At 34.9% G+C, this 22,226-nt stretch overlaps 1 protein-coding gene across 1 annotated transcript in view; it reads right to left on the reverse strand.

Moving 5' to 3' along the window:
* Positions 1-2,831: 2,831 nt before the first annotated feature.
* CDH9 (cadherin 9) overlaps positions 2,832-22,226 on the reverse strand; it is a 105,308-nt gene continuing 85,913 nt past the window's right edge. The window contains exons 6-12 of the mRNA XM_040059071.2: positions 21,924-22,111; positions 20,353-20,606; positions 18,926-19,062; positions 17,313-17,434; positions 6,832-6,949; positions 6,491-6,742; positions 2,832-3,711 (exon numbers count right to left, since the gene is read on the reverse strand). Of these exons, the coding sequence (XP_039915005.1) occupies positions 3,224-3,711; positions 6,491-6,742; positions 6,832-6,949; positions 17,313-17,434; positions 18,926-19,062; positions 20,353-20,606; positions 21,924-22,111 (1,559 nt within the window). The 3' untranslated portion in view covers positions 2,832-3,223. The remainder of the gene's footprint in view (positions 3,712-6,490; positions 6,743-6,831; positions 6,950-17,312; positions 17,435-18,925; positions 19,063-20,352; positions 20,607-21,923; positions 22,112-22,226) is intronic.

The following is a 22,226-nucleotide window of genomic DNA, read 5'->3' on the forward strand; positions in this document are numbered from 1 at the left end:
CTAGAACAGCATAAAAAGATCTGTGAAATCAGGTTATTTTATATCATCCAGTTTGCACTTAATTGAATGTGTCTTGTGTTCTGCCATGGATTTTTTTTCTTTTAGATCTCTGTTTTAATGAGGTGTGGTACTTAAAGGTTGTTGTTGGCAAACCTTATAGATAATAACATGGGGATTTTTTTATATATTTTTTTTTTAATATATGCATACATATACACTCATGTATGTGTATAAGAACAAAAAGATCAGGTACATATAAAATAATATCCATGCCTGTTCCTGAAAAATTCTTCTAGAATTCCTCTCTTTCCCACTCATCTTCCCATGGCAGGAGCAAAAAATGTGATATCCTCATTCTGTTGGGTTTTTTTTAATTATTTTTGTTTCTGAAACTTCTCATTTGTCTTCAAAATCCATTTTAAAACATAAAATGTAACAATATTCCAATGTGCAATGACCCAGACACTTGTATGCAGTGTCTGTCTGCTTAGCACAAGTGAGAAATGAAGTGCAAATGTAACTTTAAAATATGACTTTCACTGTAAATTAGACCACTAGCAGTTGAAATGCCTTTGGTAGAACAAAAGGTGTTAATGTCTGTTGTCATCAGTGCATAAGAAATTTCTGACAAAAGTTTAATATACTTTGTTTTTTGTTCTGTATGTGACTATCCTGTTCTAAAAACAGTCATTCAATGAAAGGACTAAAACTCTTAGGCATTTCTATGTATGATGGTGGTTTCATTTAGGCTGCTTAACCCGGCATAATGATGATCCTACTTTGACATTCCACTGAAAAATGTAACCTTCTGTGGGAGTTCATCTCCAGCATTATTTTGCAGTAAGACTACTTATCAGAGTAAGCTTGTAAGTCTATGAGGTAAGCACAAAAGTAAGTTTAAGTGGAAAAGACATAGAAAATACATAGCTACTACAAAACAAGACTTCCATCAAGCTGGAATGGCTTTATGTTTGTCTTCTTTTTTTTTTTTTCCCCCCCCTTGGAACATTCACTTGACATTTTTCTGTGTTCATTTTTACTCCTTTTTCACAGTTTATTCGTTCTTAACCCTGGAGAGAGCCCCTTCAAAATTGATTTAAGTCTCCTCAGAATGATCACTAAATCTAACAGTATTTCCTTGGGAGTTACTGAATTTATCTTGGTCCTTAGCAACCACAAGTAGGTTTTCTGCTAGAGATTGACTTAGTCTTGTAAAACCTAAGTTTTCTCAACTGCTTCTTCTCCTTTGCAGTGAACCACAACAGAGTAGTTCTGAGTGGCAGAAAAGAGATCCTTGATGAGATTAGCACCATAAAAATCACTTTTCTCCTTTCTCTTGAGCCTCTTCTAAGGTCCCAAGGCCTTGAACTTCCCAGTGAGAGATGTCTTACACATTAGTCAGCTCGTGGATCTGGAACTTTGGTCAACAAGCCCAGCTGACTTCACAGAGAATGAAGATGTGCATAAATATAAATGCCCAGGACTTTAGTCTGTCAGTTCTCTCACAGAGGGAGGAAAATCTGCAGAAACATCACTGGAAGGAATTCTGACCTCTTGTCTCTCTCTTTGCTGAAGAATAAATAAATACTTTTGATAAATAATCTGAAAGTCAATATAGTAGAAAGAGAATTAATAGGCAAGAGTGTGTTCTTACGTCTGGCTGAAAAGTCTCCAAGGCTGCAGCCTCTGTATTACTTTTTTGGTAGGAGATGAGTGTCTCAACAGTCCACATAACATTGTCAATGTGTACCTTCAGTTTCTTTATGAAAATACCAAGTTTTCAAGAGAAACCCTTGAAACATTATTATTTTGGACATGTGTAGGTGTTGGTTTTCCTTGAAGTCAATATTAAAAATGGAAATGCTATGGATAACATATTTCCTATATTGTCAAAACTGTTTCTTCTTTTCCATAGGTTTGAGGTCTTATATTTCTCTTTTTTTAAAACAAATATGCATAAACCCTTCAACTTGGTTAGATCATGTGATCAACTTATATTCCTTTTATTCTGCGATGTGAAAAAAATGTGTATTGCATAAAAGCATATCCAGCAAATGTATTTTAAACAAAAACATATACTTGATGACTGTCATTATGGCTTTAGGTAATATGCAAATGTACACACGTCTTTGAAAAACTAGAACAATGACTTCTTTCATAAAATACTAGATAGACTTTGGTTTTATTTTTTGGCTCCCTTTTATTTAAAATAAACTATTAGCAATATGCCTGATTTTTCTAATTGTCTCAAAGCTCTAAATAAGATTAGTGTATAATTACTTGTTACTTTCATTATTGATGTTAGCTTAATTATTCTGTTTCTTTGAAGGTATATTAAAAATTGTTTTCAATTCTATCAGAGTAAATTCTAATAGTTCTTTAGATCCCCAGGCATCTGTTAAGCGTTCATCTGCTCACATATAAAAGTATGTGTGAGTGAGCTTCACCGTGAAACTGTATTATTATGACATATAGCATTATACATTACAAGTCAGAGTGTATTTAAAATCACCTCTTCAAAACAGTTTTATCTGTTTTCTACACTGCATTCCCATTACAATGTAGTCTCTCCATATAATTCTCGCACAGTACATTGCAACCACTAATTTGCTATAAGAAGATGTATTAAAAAATGACATGTTGCACAATGCACAGTTTCCTTTCTTCAGAAAGATTGGACAGCTCTCTATGATTAATAAAGTGTGTGAGTAAATATGTTTTTTATAAATTCTACTTTATTTAATAAAAATACAAAAATATAAATATACATATATAAAAATATCAGGATGAATCAACACACAGACATTCTTTAACTCAATAAATATGGCAGCAATAATAATATTTTTGGAGTATATTTTTTGAGATTAAGTTACAATGCAGATGCACACTGTCCAACACAATAGGAAAGGGAAAGCAAAGCAATTTAAAAATATGGAGTTTCCATGTCATTATTAAAGGCGCAAAAAGCCTTTTATTTTATTTTTGTTCCCTATAAAACCCTTTCATCTGAGGTTTCTAGGCAGAGAGGATGAGTTACAGGGCTTTTTTTAAACCTCAGTCGTTCATATTCATTCACGTTGACTTACTGATTAAGCAAACCCTTACTAGACAACACCTATTTTTTGTAATTTTTTTATTCCCAAGTAAGAGAGTAGGCCACTTTATTTATCTAGGAACATAAACATGAATTCCACTAACACTGACCAGGTCACAGATTACTTTCTCAATCTCGATCACTGTCTTCTCCGCCGTACATATCTGCTAGTTTTTTAAACCTAGGGCCCCAGTCACTGAGGTAATCATAGTCTTGGTTGCCTTCTGCGGTAAGTGATTCCAGGGAGCTGAGTGAATTTGCTATGGAATCATTTCCTTCATAGGCATATGTTGCTAATGAATCATAAGGAGGGGCAGCTGGGTCTAAATCATTTTCTTTTAACCTTCTATGAATAAAATCTTGGACATCAATGTTTTCCCAAAGAGGTGCAGTCCGCCTTATCTGAAATATTGTTTCTGGGATGACATCTCTTCTCATCTTACTTTCCTCCCTTGCTTCTGGATTTCTCAGTGTGCCAATGTCAAAAGCCTGGGTGTCTTCTTCCCCACCTCCTTCATCATTGTAGGTCACAATATTGTCCCGAACATCATCCTTTGAGATGATCAAGGGCTCTTTCTTCCTCTGCCTCTTGAGAGCTGTAAACAAGACAACTAACACTAAAAGGAAACAAAAAAATGAATGAAGAAATAGATAGTTAGAAAGTAAATAAGTGAGCCAAAATTTTTTCTCATCTTTTGACCTGAAAATGTTTTAAGGCTGATGTGGGATTTTTAGTAGGAATGCAGTGATAAAATCTATCTCCAAGTTGAGGTCAATAAGGGAAAGTATTAATGATTTGATAGAAATCAAAAACCTATTCCTTTTTTAAACCTGTGGGAAAAATGATCAAAATGATAAAAATTTTATATTTTAAATACATTTACAACTAAGCTGAAGCTGAAAAGTAAATGATACTACACAATATTATCCTAATAAGGTTTGACTTTGATTTTAATTTTGTAAGTACTACCTTTCTGGCAGTCACTAAGGGTCCTTTCATCAAATGTAGTTGAATCTCCTTGGCAAAAGTTATTTGCACTCTTGAAAGCTAGTGATTTAAGTATCCACAAGTGTCTAATTCACTTCTGAATATGGGATCTACAGGTCCCTGTGAAAATAAGAACCTGAAGACCTTAAGCTATCAATATTATTGACAAAACTACTTTTGATTCAATGACAGCGAGAATTGAAATCCAGTCTTTGTTACTAAATGTTTCTTTTGAAAAAAAACATGATCTCCTTAGTTTATGAAGTGCTAGTTGAATAACTCTTTTTTCTGAGGAGATAAGGATTGATACAAAAATGAAGCTCTATAAGGGGAGATTTAAAAAAAAAAAAAAAGAATTTAGGATTTGTAAATACATTCTGGTGTCTAAACGCTATTGATTTCAGTAGCAATTCAATGCTTAAGTGCATTTAAAAATCTGACTCCCTCTCCAGTAGCTGCAGTAAATAAGAGAGGCCAGAAAGACCATTTGTCAATGAGACATAACAGTGGTTCCTGAACCATAAATTACAACAGTGCTGAATGGTTTTGTTGAGTCTTAGTTCCTATGTTTTTACTCTGAATCATCTGACTACTGGTGAATAAAAGATAGGATTGGATGTGCTGCAGGTAGGGAGAGGGGAACAGAGATCTTCCACATGCCATGATATATTGTTCCGAATATAAAGGGTGTTCCATTCTGTTTTATTTGGATCTTCTTCCTTGTAGCTGTAAAGAGACCCCTTTTTTCATAATGCTATATAAGAAACTACACCCTTTAGTAAGTTTAAGATCTCCAAGGAGAAAAGAGCAGATCACTGAAAGGTTATTATGAAGTATCTTTCACAGCCTGGTACTTATTATGTCTCACCTATGTTGGGCAAGTGTACACACCAGTCTATTATTATAACACATTACACCTTGTTGAAAAATTAAATAAGATGCTGAGTATCACTCTAGCTATAGACTAAAAAATCTGTTTAGATACTCCACAGCCACATGTTTCTTTGACTTCATAAATATTGGTAGTGCTAAGTAGAACAGGGCCTCTTAACCCTGAGGATGAGAGACACGAAGAGGTCATACTTGTTCTGCACAGCAATGGCCCTGATTCTCTTCTGAGTCTCATGTGCTATTGCTGTGGCCATAAAACATGTTTTGAGTTTTGATAAGTTCAAATTTTAGTCCAGATTTTTTCCATTTGTACTAAAGCATTGAAGCCAATCAGAGCAATGTTTTCATTGTGAACAAGTAAGGGCATATGTTTCATGCTCCATTTTTTCATCTTCTGTGTTAGAGTGTACAGGATGGCTTTAAAGATGCAGAGCTTGTTGATATGGTGTTAAGAACTATGCAAGGTGAAGAGTTAGATCTGGAAGAGTTTGAACCAAAATTTTCTCCTGAAAGTCATGCCCTTCAAGTTCTGCCTCTCAGACTATGCCTGGGCAATATCCTGGGGAATCCAAGGGGGCCGATGTTGAAACCAGGCCAGCAGCAATGCCTGAACTTAAGCAGTTTATCTACCCGTTTGTCAGAGGTCAAGTATTCTCCCTCCCTTAAGCCCAGTACAGATATAGTTTATAGATATTGCCCTTCTTCTAATACCTATAGCAAATATTATAAGGATCACAGATTTATCCTGAATCCAGGGTGAAGGCTGAAAAGAAAAAAATTCCCTTACAATGTATAAACTGACACCTGTAACTTCCCACTGATCCCTTGGCAAGCTGTGCTCGCTAGGACAGATGGAAAAGGAAAGAGGTTTTCTGCAGAGTTTTACTGGAAAGTAGCAGTGATGTCACTTTTTTTTTGCAAAAGATGTAAGTTGAAGCTTTTATGTTCTTAACACCAGGTAGTGAGCTAGCATTTATTCTACTTCCTTCATTTGTCAGCACATCTTTCTAGTATTTCTACCTTCCAAATGCTCATTTGACTTCTGTGCTCACACTTATTTAATCAACTATTCTCACTATCACTTGTAAGAAATTGAATATTCCTATCCTATGCTTTAGAGCTAAGTATTTTCTGAATAGAAAAAAACCCATATCTTTCATCATTAAATAGCTAATGTAATTCTCAACATTTAATCATTGCAAAATTTAGCACTCAGTTTCAGGAATAAGATTTTGAAATTCTTGGTGTAAATGAAGATCTGATTATGGTATGAATATTACTCAAATGAGCATGGTAACTAAAACTGAACCTGTATTTTCAATTGTATTAAAACTAAATAGCACAGTCTCACTCTTCTCACACAATCTTCCAAAGAGTAATGATGATATTTTTCTTCAGGGTCACGTGAATAGGGTTTTAGGTATATCAGGGATCTCAAAGTGCTAGGATTTTTGCACTTTGCCTGGTCAAGCTAGATCTTTGCCTGGTCAAGTAAACATCTCATCACAGGTACCTACCTAGCAGGATGATGATGCAGAGGAGGATGGCCACCAGTGCCCCCGTGCTGAGGCCAGCAGGCAGGAGCAAGGCCTCGGCACTGCAGGACTGCATGTTCCCCCGGCTGTCACAGGCACACACACGGATGGTCAGCGTGCCCGTGCTGCTCTGGATCGGGTAGTCATTGTCAAATATTATGATTGGCAGAAGATAGGTACTTGTCTTACTACGGCTGTATCCATTTCTTCTAGTCATAATTCCTGCTGTGTTATCTAGAATGGAAACTCAGAATCAATAAATGTTTCTGAATTAAGTTTAATGTGATATTGGGGGGGGGGTGCATATTAGGGTCAGCAGTTACCTTTGTTGTCTATAACAGAGAAGTTTGGATGAACAGCAAATTCTGGCACCAACTCAAAGAAAAATCTGTGTCCTCGAGGAGGCTGATCTTTGTCAATTGCACTCACAGTCTGTATGAGCTATAAAGAAAAGAGTATTTCATGCTATTTAGAAGTCTTGTGTTTCAATTCTCTGCTTTTCATGTCCAGTAAAAACCCAATGAATCTCTATCTGAAGACAAAAACTGATGTCCTAAGCCAAATGTTTCCCAGACAAAAACAGTAGAGGTTACAGTAAACAAATTGGTTTATGGTTTAAACACATAACAAAGGATGAAAAAGAGTCCCATCCTCACTGTAGAACAGCCGTGTGCTTTGATTTGTACTCAGTATCTTGCAGTGATACAGAAACATTTGCCCTTTTGAATAAGCCATAAACCTCCTGAGGCTTCATGTAGCAATGACTGAGAGTATTGTTCAAACCAGTTGTTAAGTGGGTCTAATTCTCAATCCACCTCATCTGCTCCTGGCGATAAATCGGAGTACTGCACTGGCAGGATTCTCAATTCTTCTGGGGTAATAAAAAAGAGAAGCTTTGCTCCCTACTAAATTGAAGCCTCTGGCTGTGGATCTTAATAGCTGCCCTAACAAGGCCACTCAAGCCCAGCTGGGAAGGAGTGAAAATAGTGCCAGAATAGGGTCAGAGCAGAGTGGACTAAAAAAAAGAGAGGCTTCAGCAGTGTGTCTGGATTGCACAAGCTTTCCCATTGCATCAAAATGTGCAAATGTGTATGTAGACACACATAAAGGCTAACAATTTGACTCTTTTTTTTTAAATCTATCTTCTGCTAGACTGACAGAGAGAGGCTAAAGGAAACAGCTGCAGAACTGAGGAAGGGAAAATTACCTGGGAACAGCTGTGGTTTATGAATTGACTTGCAACATTTAACACCATGCCACACTGCATGAGTCACAGTAACTCCCGAAAAGCTCGGTGAATGGCTGTTCTGCCCTTCCTGGTGGGTGTCACACTAGAGGGTAACCCACAGTCCGCCTTGCCTTGCAAGAACAGGTTTGCATTCAATCACAGGACAAAAATGGTGGCATAAGAATAATAGTAAGTCTCAACAGAGGATGCTATAACTCAGTGCAGGTACATTTCTGTGGCACCTAAACTTAAAGGCAGAATGCGTTCAGAAGTTAGGCATTTTTCTTTCAAAGCCAAGAGGGTGCCAATGACTATTTTGAGTTTTCAGATGTTTCCAGTGTTCAGGGTGTCTTGAAATCCCACAGATATCAGGACCACTTGTTATCAAAGACTTTGTTTTTCTCTTATTTCCAGAAAAGGTGCAGCTTGACTTCCTCCAGAAATATAGTAATTGACAAGCAGCCCTAATGTGATCCGTAAGCTTTATGCCAATCAAATAAGGAATTTCTGTTTTTTATATACTGTCTCTGAACACTGGCCTGAGTGGGACTTGAGGATGCCATTCAATTTTGGAAGGTATGTAGTATCTCACAGAATGGATCAATGTATTAGGCAAACAAAATTATAGGGCTATAAAATATAGTCAAGTGTTTTTTTTCTGTATCATTCAGAAACCTGCTACTGCTAGTGTTGCACTGCACCATGAATATCTGACCCATTTTTGCTAGTTAACTTTGGGATAATTTGATTACAGCAAGTAATACTGAATTATTATTTTAAAAAAAAATAAAAAAATCAAATAAAAAATAAAACCTAAACAAAAAAAAAAAATTAACAAAAGAAATAAAAACAAAACAAAAAAGAACCCACAAAAAAACCCAACCCAAACCAAAACAAAAAAACAAAAACAAAAACCAAAAAACAAACAAACACAACAACAACAACAACAACAACAAAACAAAAACCACCAAAACACAACACAGAAACAGCAGAGGGGTCTGAGTTTAGCTCATTCACTTTCCAGAAGCTCTTTCTAAAACAAGCACAAAATATTTTTTATTCTTCCTTTTTATTTTTGAGGCATATTGAGGAACTTGAAAGATAACTTGTGAACATCAGCCTTGCACAAAACAATGTGACTATGCTCAATGCAGGATTATGCAGTTTTTCTAAGTGTAATTAGAATAATAACTAAATATTAAAATCTCTTAGCTCTTAAAGTATTTAATGATCATTGATATTCCAGTTTTTTCTTTTAATTTTTAGCTGTTTCATAAGATTAGTCAAATCCTTGTTTATGGTGAAGTATCATGTTTAGTGTGTTTCTAAATCACAGTTTATGTCCATAACTTTCCAATATTCAATTGTTTCTGTCTTTCCTGAAATCTGCCTCTTGGGTGTTAGTATAGAAAGCAAGACCAGGATTTGGGTTAATTTTAATCTTCCACAGTTTAAAAATATTGCTAAAAAAATCCCAAAACATTTTGATTGGGCTAAGATATCAATTTTAAATGAGAAAACTTTTCTTTCACATTAGCACGAGCTTGAAAAGACAGAAGAAATAGAAAAGTACCAGGGAGAAGAGAGAAGTAGAGTAAGTGACAACATTTGTGCAGTTTACAATTACTTTTCTAAAAACTCAAAGAGGAAATATCCTCCTGTAATAACTATCAGAAACTGTAGTTGGGTATCTTGGGTCTTTTTGAGATGCAATCAGTGTGTGTTTGTAGGATTTGATTCCCTTCATGTGCAAATCATGTGGAGAAGTACAATTGTACTCTGCACAATTGCACAGAGGCATCTAATTACAATAAATAATTATTGTTGAGGGTAAGGCTGAAGGAGAAAAAAACCCAACCTTATTACCTGATCTAACTATTGGCAACATAAATTGAGAAGCAGCTGTTCGCCTACCAGAAAAAATGGGAGATTAAAAGAACAATGAGAAACCATGATTGCAGGTGAATTGTTCCAGATGATGAATAGGTGAAAGGAAATTAGAAATCTTATCTAATTAAGGATTTTCTTCTTTTTTTTTCAGTTATACAGCTGTAAATAAAAGACAATTATGTTGATGATAATCACACAGAAATGAAAGAGATCTGGCTATTTTTAAGTATCTTATTTATATGTAAAAAAGCTAGTAGTCTTTCGTGTATGTTTTGCAAATCCATTTTGGAAATATATTCACCCATTTTGATGCACTTATGGACATTGAGTAACAATCACTCTTTATCAAGACTGCAGAGCAAGATCTCTGATGCTCTAAGATTTATGACGGAAGAGTTATTTCAAGAAAATTACTTTTACTCAAATATATTTCAAGCATATCAAGTTTAGAGAAGATAAAACCATTCTCATTATTTTCTTTCTTTCGTACTTTCCCACGTGAATGAACACAGTTTAGAAAATACAGCAGTATTGTCACTCTTTTGAGGGCTGCCTATGCATGTGCATGAACACTTCTGTGTATTTATTTAAAAAAAATGGTGTCATACTCTCAAGTGAATTTAATAGGTCAATTCAAGTTTTGAAGGGTCACTTGTCTTTGAGGGTAATGAAAATTTAAGCATAAGCATTGACATTAAGGTTTCTCTTTTATATTCAGGACAAGGGGCTTGTATCATTTTGACAATGTTAAATGAGTAACAGGAATAATTATTCCCAACGGAAATATTTCTTAATGATCTTGGGACCAGTGCTCCTCAGACATGATGTTTAGCAGTGCTCTGGCAATGGCTGGTGTCTTGGAACAGATGTTCTTTAATATCTTTATCAATGATCAGAGAGATCTAGTCCACCCTCAGCAAGTTCGCAGATGACACAAGTCTGAGTGGTGTGGTTGACAAAATAAAAGGAAGGGATCCTGTACAGAGAGACCTGGGAAATCTTGAGATTTATTTGAGAAGTAGAACTATGAGAATCTCACAAAGTTCAGCAAGTTGAAGTACAAGGCACTGCACCTGGGCTGGGACTATCCTAGACAAGAGCACAGAATGGGAGAAGATGTCATTGAGAGTAGCCTTAAAGAGAAGAATTTGAGGGTTCTGGTGGATGAAAAGCAGGACATGAGCCAACAACGTGCATCCAGAGCCCAGAAGACCAACTGTATCCTGGGCTGCATCAAAAGAGGAGCAGCCAGCAGGTCAAGAGAAATGATTGTACTGCTCTACTCTTCCCTTGTGAGATCCCACCTGGAGTACTGCATTCATGTCTGGGGTCCTCCCCATAAAAGAGATGTATTGGAGTGAGTGCAGAGTAGGGGAACAAAGATGTTTAGGGGTATGGAGCCCCTGTCCTATAAAGACAGGCTGAGAGATTTGGGGCTGTTCAGCATGGAGAGGACTCTAGAGAGATCTTATTGTCATCCTCCAGTACTTTAAGAGAGCTTATAAAAGAGCAGAAGATTGACTTTGTACACAGGCAGATGGGGATAGAACAAGAAGGAATGTTTTTTAATTAAAAGAGGAAAGATTTAGATTAGATGTTACAAAGGAATTCTTCACTCAAAGGACAAGTAGGCACTAAAACAAGTGGCCCAGAGACACTGTGAATGATCCATCCCTGGAAGTGTTCCAAGCCAGAATGGATGGAGCCCTGCACAGCCCAACCAGTCTAGTGAGTCACATTCCTGGCCATGGCCAAGGGGGTTGGAACTAGCTGGTCTTTAAGGTCCTTTTCAATCCAAATCATTGTATGATTCCATGATTCTATTTATCTCTTTCATGATGAAAACAGAGATTCTGCTAAAGGGTTTGGACCTATCTCCCACTGATTTTTTTTTTTTTCTTTTTTCTTTTTTTTTTTTTTTTTTTTTTTTTAATACTTGGAAACCGTTTAATTATAATCCTGTTTCATGGGGGTTTTTTGTGGTGGGTGGTTTTTTTTTTTTTTTTTTTTTTTTTGTCCTAGATGCTGTGGTATTAGGACCATGACTTACACCACAATCAAAACTATAATTGGAGTTTATGTTCAGGCTATTTTATAGCTATTCCTACTCATGTCTGAAAAAGTGATTGGGGGTGAGTGGACTGCCTAGAATCAGATTCTTACATGTATCTCGTACATCCTTAGGCAAAGGTTGCTCTTCAAGTTATTTTAAAGACAACAAGCAAGTAGAAGCTAGGTGGGGAAATTCTGAAATAGGAAGGGTCTCTGTGCACTTTAGAGCATGTTGTTAGTGTTCCTGAGGCTGCATTTGTATACACAGAGAGCTGCACAGGTAGAAGGCTTTGGTTGTAAGCTCAGCCTTGGGAATGCCTTTAAAAGAAATACAGGAACCATTAAAGGAAATGTTAAGTTTTCTCAGCACAGAGGTCAGCACCATCTGGATGCTTTTAAGATGGGCTTTTCACAGTGTGCTGGCTTGGCATGTCATGCAAATAAATGGCCATTGCACCTTGGCTCCAGTGTGTACTCTTTAAAAAGCACAGCCACATGCTTCAAAAAGTTCCTTGGAGAAACATGGACAAGATGAGGTCCATGGATGGACACATGCAATATATGTTAAGGTTAAACATTTCTACTAATAAAACAAAACCTGAGACAAATAGAATGCTTACAAAGAATTCTACTGCTACTTCTTTTCAAAACAGTAATGTATTTGTGGTAGTTATCTTATTTCTAAACATTTTTCCTTTTCAAAATTCCTTCTTTCAAAAATCACTATAAATTTTGAAATACAATACCACTTTCACAGAAATTTAAAGATGGTCAGTGTAGTAGATTGCCTTTCTGATTATCATATAGCATGAATATTGTACTCATAAAGTGTACTCCACATAAAGTGGAGTATGACTACTCCAGTAGTCATAAAGGCTACTGGAGAAAGATATTGTTAAGGTAGAGATACAGTAACAACTGCTGAATTTTGTTGTTTGTGTATGTAACAGGAGAGAGGAGAAGGCCTTTCATCCACTTGAAGCATTTGGGCTTTCATTTTTGTTATATTTGTTGTACAACAGAGAAATATACTTTAAAATATCACTAAGAACTTGAGAAAGGAATATCTGGAAAATGTTAGTGTTTGTTTTTGTCTAACATTTTTTAGAAATGGTATAGAAGAGAACAGAACAAATTCTGGATCTTGAATCACTGGCTTTATTGAAAGTTATTGAACTTGTTTGGTTCTCCAAGTGTTTCTCTAGGAATTTGGAAAGATCTGATCACTTTGTCTGCAATAAACTATGGGGGAAAAAATTTGTGAGAGAAACTACGTTTGGCAAACATGAGAACAGCGTGTGTAAATGTTATGGGGAAATAATGAAAGAACAGGTTTTTTTCTCCTATCCTTTCATCCTCATGCCCCTTTTCCTGCCTGTATGATCAGGCAGGGTCAATCATTAACTAACCTTGAATGTATTACTAATAGCAAGTGTAAATATATGGGACAAAGATTATGTAAAAGATGTGATGGTATGGCCCATAAGAGTGTTCCAAAATCAATCCATCTGTCAGTGGATGTCCATCTTGTCCTTATGTGGCTTGAGCGATCACACTTGTACAGACACAATTCTAGGTTATACAACTGTAAGGTGCTAGCTGCAGAAAACAGCCTCTATCACACATGCATAAGCTTAAATAGATGCCTGCCACTCAGCAAAACTTCATGTTCAGTAAAGCAAAGCAGTTTGGTTTCCAGATCTTGGCTCTGTTCCACAACTGTGTCGGCAGTTTTAAGCACGACTGAATGCTTATCAAAAGTTGGAAATCTCTCACTTCAATTTTTACTTAAAAAGACAGACTGTTAAGTTAGCATGGATGTCTCACTAAAATAAGCCAAAAGGTATCTACCTAGTGAAGCAGCTACAACGCATATAAAGTCATGACTGATAACTAGCAAAGCATAATTGAGAAAAAGTGATCTCTGTCTGCTCTACTTTAAAAAGCAAGGGAGGGTATGGAGGGTAATGAAAAGAAAAATCAGCCAGGTCTCTGAAGGAGGAAGAAAACTTTCTACATTCTGATGTCTGAAAGCCTGTGAATGACAGGAAAGAATTTAACATCAGAGAGGAAAAATAATGACTCAGGTTGTTTTCTTGATGGGTGTTGAAAATAGCTAAATTTTCGCCAACAATAAGCTATGCAATAAACTATGGAGCTAAATATTTACCAACAGATTGTTCAGTTAAATCAATCTCCTTCTCAAGTATATCTTCCTGGTTTCCATGGAGAGTACTCACCCTCTAATCCAGCTAAAAAGACTCAATTAATTCCCATGACAAGGGTGTGAGAGAATTTCTACCAAAGCCTTCCCCACAAAATTCCCGGGGCTTCAGGATTAGGGATTTGTAAATTGCACAAGAAGGCTGCTTCCTTTTCTTTAGCCTGTGTACTGGCCAATAGAATAAGATTCTCATGGTGACAAATGTGTTTCAGCCTAATGAACACAGAATTTTATTAACCTTTTGTGATGAGGTTTCTCTCCAGTCATACCACTCTTGTTTGGAGACAAAAGAGTAGGAGAAACCCTGTAGTATTTTCTTTTGTTTGACCCTTCTAAGGCTATCTGAAACACACAATGAGTGAAGCCTCTAATATCTGTTGATGCTAAGAATTAATAATGTTGCTTGGTGACAGAGAACAACATTTGATCATTCTGATGCTTTCTGATGCACCTAATACTGAGAACAGTGTGACTAGTAACTGTTCCTGGTTAAAAATAAATAAATAAATAAATAAGTTTATCTTATCAGTCTTTTTTTTTTTTTTTTTTTTTTTTTTTTTTTTTTTTTTTTTTTTTTTTTTTTTTTTGGTGGTGGTGGTGGTGGTGGTGGTGGTTTTTGTGGTTTTTTTTGTTGTTTGTTTTTTGGTTTTTTTTTGTTATGGTACCAGATGTAGAAGCAGTGCTGTGATATATCAAGAAGCAATAATAGTTATAATCAAAAAGCTATTTTAGATGACCTCTAAAATAGACTGGAGTAGTACTAAATTAACACAGGTTTCTATCTTTCTTATACTACACAGGGACTTTTAGACATGGGCAATACAGGTTCTCTGGAACCTAGTATCCCTGGCCAAAAAGTTCAAGTTCCATTTCTATATTCATTGCTATTTTTAAGCACCGAAATAGAAGTATTCTCATTTTTTGAAGTCCGTCTTCTGAAATACCAAGTCAATTATGCGTAACTGTCCAGATGAATTCAGGTACCTCTCTTGAGGACCCCAACTGTTAACAAAGAGAAAACCAAAATGGATCTCTCATTTTTCCGTAGCTACACTTGGTGCACACTGTCTTTCTAGCATTTTTGTGGGATTTTCCAGTGAGGGAAAATAATTGCTGAAATTACGTTGGTAATTTAGATGTATGGGAGGCCTGAAAAACAACATGCCTATGTATCTGACGGGTTTCTGTCATATCTGTTGTAGGCTAAGCACAGAATTTTTGAGAAAGGTAAATGAAATTTCATACATTCATGAATATTTCATCAAGTATGCTAGACTAGATGGAAATTGGATTAAGGAAATTGACAGCCAGCATGCCTGGATTGAACTTCTTCAGATATATGACAAAACTTGTGTTTGCTGGTTGGCAAAATTGTGCAAGATTAATTTAAATTAGATCTTAATTTCTAAGGTTATGAACTTTTCTTAGTGTTATGTAATTAAAATACGTCTCACTTTTCTACTAGTCATCACACTGAGATTTTTAGATTTATTTACCTCAATTTTGTCTTGTACAATGAGACATTGTTACACTAACAGAATTTAGGTTCTACAGCAGCTGTTTGAACTTAATGGCTAGAATTACCTGAATGTATTCAATATGAAAAAAGCAGCTTCTAAGTCATAAACTGAAACCATATGGGTCTAATAGTCAAAAGTTTGAAGAATTTTTGCACCTTCTGTAAGGTTTGAACTATATTCTTATGGAGCAGTTTATGTCACTGGTAAAGACAGGATGATGTGATCATAAACCTTAGTTTTTGTGAAAAACACTATTTTCTCATTTTTCTGATATGATAATTCCTTTTACTGTTTTAATTTAATTCATCACTGCCTTTGATATGTATATTCATCTATTTATATAATTTACATGAAAAATAGTAAAACTTTCTTAAAAAAGAATGCAAAAAAAGTCAAATAGCTTTTCAAAGGTAAATGATTTTTTTAGATCAAAGTATCCTTTGACATTTTAATTTATTTTGTCTAAACTCTGATGTTATGTTTAATGAGTGAAAAATAAATAGAATTAAATGCAGTCTCCCAAGAATTTATTGTATCCTCTTTTCTTCTTTTTTTTTTTTTTTTTTTTCTTTTTTTATCTGTTAAAAAATTCATAAAACATCACTTGAATTGCAACTGATATATTACCTGGTTTTGCTCTGCATAAAATTCTGCAACACTTCAAAAGTTAAATTCATCTCAAGTAGCATTTATGCTACTTTTGGTGAAGCCTCTGTGACTTAAATAAACACTGGGCAGAAAATCAGGTAAAACATGAGCATAGTTCCTGATGTGTATCCATATCACCTATCTTTGTAAAGTCTTTTAATATTGCATCATCACTGTGTTCTAAAGAAAAATGGAGTATTCTGATCCTTCTGATCCTTTCCATATATATTCCGTGAAACAAGCCAGCTTTGGCTGGATGATGACAGCCTAAAACTTGTGAGATATGAAGATAGACCTAAGTTGTTCTTAAGGCTTCATCCTGGCTTGTCTCTCTCAGAGTAAGAACCCACTCATGTTTGTGGTACTGAAAATAATGATCTCAGGTTTTATCTTCCAGTCAAAAATGAATGTCTAAAAAGAAGTTCATGCATGGTCTCAGGTACATTTTGGAGAGATAATCTTTAATAACCTATCTGTTACAAAATCCAGTTATTTTGTAAATACTTTCAGAATTAAAATTTTTATTCACAGGATTTAAAACTTAAGGACTGACTGACATTAGCATAAATAGGTGATGTCATGATGGCAGCAATACATTTGTGTAATATGCTGGCTCTGAGTTCTTTTGGTTTATCTACTTACTCAAATCCAAATGATCACTTTGCTTTATCTTCAATTTATTTTCTTGTCTCTTATATTTTACAGAATTGCTGAAGTAGTTTAGAAAAGGATATAAATGACCTTTGACCTGACTCAATTCAATACCAAACTGAGTTTTAACCTACAATGAAAACAGTTGCATTGCTCTTTATTATTGAAAAAGTTTGGTTTTCAAGTCTTCTTTACTGAGACATAATAAAGATTTTCCTGCTTTGTGTATTTGAAGGTGTGGCTACATTGACTAAGCTAGATAAAAAATCCAGAAATAAATGGAATTATTGAACAGCATAAAGCATTTTGTAACATTATGCAAAACTATTTCTGAAAAATATTTTCTGATATTCGAAATGGAAAACCACCTTAAAGTATAATTTTTTATTATATCCTATGTTATTGTACTAGGATATTATCCTTCATCTTTTCTGTCTGTTTTTGAATAAACTTGTATTTTCTGCAGAAGATAGGAAATGAGTAAGCTGGGCTAGTCTGCTGCTTTTCAAACTAAGATATGCTGAAGTTTTCGTGATGGCACTGCAAGATAGTTTCTTTACAAGTTCTTGGGCAATATAAGTATTGGTTTACCTGTCCTGCTTTTGCATTTTCACAAACAAATGTTTCATAGTAGTTGGCAAACTCTGGTGCATGATCGTTTATGTCTAAAATCCGTATGAAGACAGGTATCTGGCTACTTTGTTTAGGATTATCTGAAAAAAAAAAAAAATTACAATACAAAGAGATATGTATATGAAAATAATCCAATATTTTTTTTCCAAAAGATATTAGAAATGTTCAATTTTCTTGATTATATTATAACAATTGCATTTCATTTTCTGATGACATACATTACATATACAGAAAAAGTCCTATTTATAATTGAAACAAGGTTTTTTATTATTATCTTAAATATATATAAAAATAATATGAATTGAATTGATTTGCATTAAAAACAGGTCACTGAATTGTTGTGGAGTTGTAGTCTGTATATCAGTTCAACAAATAATTCATTGCAAAAGTTGTTCCATAAGTTGAGCTGTTAAGAACATTTACCTTTTCAAATCAATAAGGCAGTAAAACATTGTCAGTCAACACCACCACCACTAAAAACACACACAAACACAAAACCACAAAAAACCCAAACCAAAGCTGTCCTTTCTCCCTTAACTGTAAAAAAAAAAAAAAAAAAACAATAAAATTACATGTGCAGGATATGATCATCAATCACTCCTCACAAATCTCCAAACTCAAGTTATTTCCAGCGAGGATTCTCACACTATGCATATTGAAAATATAGAAAGTGTTTGACCAAACAATGAAAAACATTTAAGAGAAAAAGATAAAAGATATAAATCTTTCTGAAAATAAGGATATGAATCACCTCTCCATATTACCCAACTCCCAGAGAGGTAAGCACATTAACTCCAGGGGAATCTATAGGAGAATAAAGGGAGAAAAGTTTTTCACTAAAATCAGCAGTTTCCCCTTTGATGACTGTTGCCTCAGAAAAAAGCTAGGCAAGAAACATCCATACCTAATAGTAAAGAATCCAGGTGAAAGATTTTGGCCAAGGTTTACTTCAGACATGCAGGGCAAAGAATTTCCCTAGTCTTGGCTGCAAATAAAGCTGTTTTCTGAGACAAGTCAAATCAGAACAAAGCATAATTTGTTCCTACTTACAGTGCTTATTCTGACAAGGTATATGTATGTCAGGAACTGGTGTTGGGGTTTGTTTTGTTTTGTTTTGTTTTGTTTTTTGTTGTTGTTTTTTTGGGTTTTGGGTGTTTTTTTGTTTGGTTGGTTGGTTTTTTTTTTGTTTTGTTTTGTTTTGTTTTGTTTTGTTTTGTTTTTGTTTTACCTTTCTGTAAGGATTTTCCCAAAGACTTAGCTTGGGATAGAGCCAGTGCATCACACCTGCACAAAATCGTTTTTTGCAAATTCTCAGGGAACTCGTTAACTTGTCTAATGTATACTGTACATGGTTTTGTTGAGCCTGAGAGTTCCTAAATATCTTATTAAAAATAGGCAAAATGTACCTTAAAATAATAAATTGGGCTTTTATATGTGTGTTTAAAGTTGTCTATCAATAATATCTGGATAAGGGCAAAAGTAATGAAGCAAGATAAGTCATAGAAACTGTAGAATTTAATTATTTTCTCAGTTCAAATGTTCTTCTGACATAAATTTTATCTTCAACTTACTGATTTCAGTTGCTATAACAGTGATGTTGTGCCAGGGAGTTTCTTCTCGATCGAGTGACTTTGAAAGGAATAAGGATCCATTTCCTGAATAGATGTTGAATATTCTGTCAAGGTCAGTGTGTCGATCTACAGAATATCTGTCAAGATACAGTAAAAGTGAGCATTATTATCTCCCATTGCAGTCTCCAGTTCAGCTCACAGCCACATATAAAAGTTTTCCAATTTTAACTGTGCTTAATCAAGAATGTTTTCTTTACAATTAACCTAAACTTTCCCATAGCTTTCTGCATGCTACAAATACTTAAAAACAATTTTAAGACTAGTGAGCAGGAGGAGGAGCAAATTATTATGTGGGTGGTTTTTAGACTGATAATTGAAATTTAGATCATAAAGTCAATTCTTCTTAATAATAATAATTAAAAGTGAACTTTTTTAGATAAGATTTTTTGCTAATTAATTGTTACTTGGAGAACTCTGTCACCAAAGGACACATATTGCAGAGATAAGGATTTGTAAAATCTATTTTTGAGGTGTCAAAAGGACCAAAAAACTCAACAGAAAATCTTTTAATTAGTTGTTCTTGAAGATGATTTTTTTTTTTAAAAAAATCACCTTAAAGAGTTTCTTGTTCTATGATTTTGTTTTATGATACTTGCTTTTGCTTTGTTCTTACACAGTAAGGAAAAGCTTGTTTTACGGTTGTTTCTTAACCAGCCTAGTAGTTGGCAGTCATTATCAGGTTAAATTGAGATTTTATGCATATTTTACTTTAAAACATTTTATTTTCTTCCTCCCTTCACACTACCTCAAAACATCATACTGCAGGACATAGAAGGCTTGTTCAGAAATGCAGAGATCAATTTTCATAATCACTTGCATGGTAAATACACAAATTTAAGTGCTGTGTTTTTCACTGCAGATAATAATAGCAGATTGGTAACAATTACAGGAATTTCATGGCACTGAACTCTTGCTTCTAATTGTTATGACTTTTTTGCAATCATTTCTTATTCAATATACAGTGATCATTAAATAGTTAGGCTATAGAACATGGATGTTATGTACGGAAGTCTGACTGTTATCAAGCTTCAGGGAGCAAAGAAATACACTATTTTGAGTGTTTTACAGGGTATAAAAGAATAATTTTATGAACACCTTGGTGAAACTACTAGAACATGCTGGCAATTAAATGCTGACCTCTCCCTTCTTTTTACCTGGTGCGTATAGACTGTTCTTCCAAAGCATTGTCAGCACTGCTCATTATGTATTTGCCTTCACAAGCTCATATAGATATTTCTCTTTTTTTCACTTTTCAAGAGCCCCCATGTGCTTAATTACCCAGCCTCTTAATACCTTACACTCTCATCACTCTCTGTGCATGAGACTTGACCCACATCTAAAGAATTTTATATTGTTTAATGGCTTACTTTATTGCATTCTTTGCTATATCTGGATCTTGGGCTACAACCTGCCCAATAATGCTTCCTTCTTTGGCATCTTCGTCTACCTCTATTAAATACCAGGGTCTGCTGAACACTGGAGGTTCATCAATGTCTTCAACAGAAATTTTGACTAAAGCTGTGTCTTTGAATGGCCCCAGCTGAAGAAAACGAGGATCAGGATGAGTGTTGGTTGCTTCTACTTTTAGGGTATATAACACCTTGTTTTCAAAATCCAGATGCTGAGGAGAAAATAATAATAATAAAGAAAATTACACCATTTTACAAAAAAAAAAAAAAAAAGTTTTATAACACTGAATCAGAAGGTGTTATAATCTTTAGGAGCAAAAGCTCTACATTTTAATCCATCTTGGGGAAGATAAAGTATTATTGTTAAGTTTTATTCTGGGCATTAAAAAAAATAAGAATTATTATAGGATAGCAAGGCAGTTATGATCTGTCTATTAATTGTTCAGGTTCCTGAAAAATAGGATATTTGACCTATATAAAAATAAAAAGAAAGAAACAGGGGAGTTTGACTCAGTCCACAACAAGGAGCTGTGTAAAGTCTTATTTGTCTCATCTCACTGGCAGCAAAAAAAAGAGCAATTATTCCAGTTCATAAATGCCCTCTGTATTATTTATCTTTTACTTTCTTTTACCTATTCCCATCTACCATTGCCTAGGAGCCTGCCACTGATCCTTGGCACTAGGAGCAATGCAGATTTGTCCTTGGTCTCCATGTTCTTCAGTAAAAAGAAAATCTGTGAAGCTTGATTTTCAATCTATGTGACATTTACATCACACATATCCATATATGCATATGTAGGTAGAAGTTCATACATTTATATACATAAACAGGTATATGTGTTTGTAAATATAGATCTGTATTTTATTTATAGGTATTTATCAATTAATGTTATTGATTTATTTAATAACCCTAGAATTGAAAAGAGTGTTCAGAGTTTAACAGTCTGAATTCTGACAAGCAACCAATAAATCTGTTAGACATGGTATTTTGAATTAAAGTTCTTTGAATGTCTTTGTTCATTGAAGTTTCATTGACATCATGTGCAACAACGGAAATATCAACAAGACTGGGCTTAAACCAAGACAGATTTTGGGTACTGGAGATAACTGTCTGTTGAGCAGATTAGAGAGGGAGAGTTTAGCCTTGGACTTGCAAATTCATCAAACTCAAGGTAAACCTTCCACTCTTGTAAGTCTTACCACAGCAATCAGCTGATAAACCCCACTGTGAACTGAACCCCTCCAAGTTTTCACAGCCCTAATTTGAAAGTACTGTGTGTGAGACTATATATTGTACAGACAGCAGCCACTGAAATATTGCTTTTTGTGAAGTGACATGCCAGTAAATTTCCCTTGAGACTTGAAAATAACAGATACCTGCTGAAGAAAGAGAAGAACAAAACTAATACAACAGCTACTTGGCAGCCTGACCCCTTGTGAGATTTACCCTCCCTTCCTCTGGAAAAAGAAAAATAACCATAACACCTGAAGAGCTAAGTACATATAAAATAGAGGGAGGAAAAATAAACCTTTTTGACAGTTATAATCCCTTCCTGTGTGTCCTTGTCAGTGATGATATCAAACATGTCTGATCCATCCCCATTGGAGATGCTATACTCAATCTCTGCATTTTCTCCCACATCGGGGTCATTGGCTTTAATTCGGCCAAGAGGAGTCCCAGGTGGTGCAGATTCAGGAGAGCTGAACTGGTAAGAGCCTGGAAGAGCAAAATCAAGAATTTATTGTTTTGAGAAGCTTTTTTTTTTTTTTTTTTCCCTCTGAATAAAAGTCATCGTCAATTTCACCTAGATTTTTTAAAATAATTTTTAAAA

This window comes from Hirundo rustica, chromosome 1 (assembly GCF_015227805.2).
Source record: "Hirundo rustica isolate bHirRus1 chromosome 1, bHirRus1.pri.v3, whole genome shotgun sequence".
Lineage (NCBI taxonomy): Eukaryota > Metazoa > Chordata > Aves > Passeriformes > Hirundinidae > Hirundo > Hirundo rustica.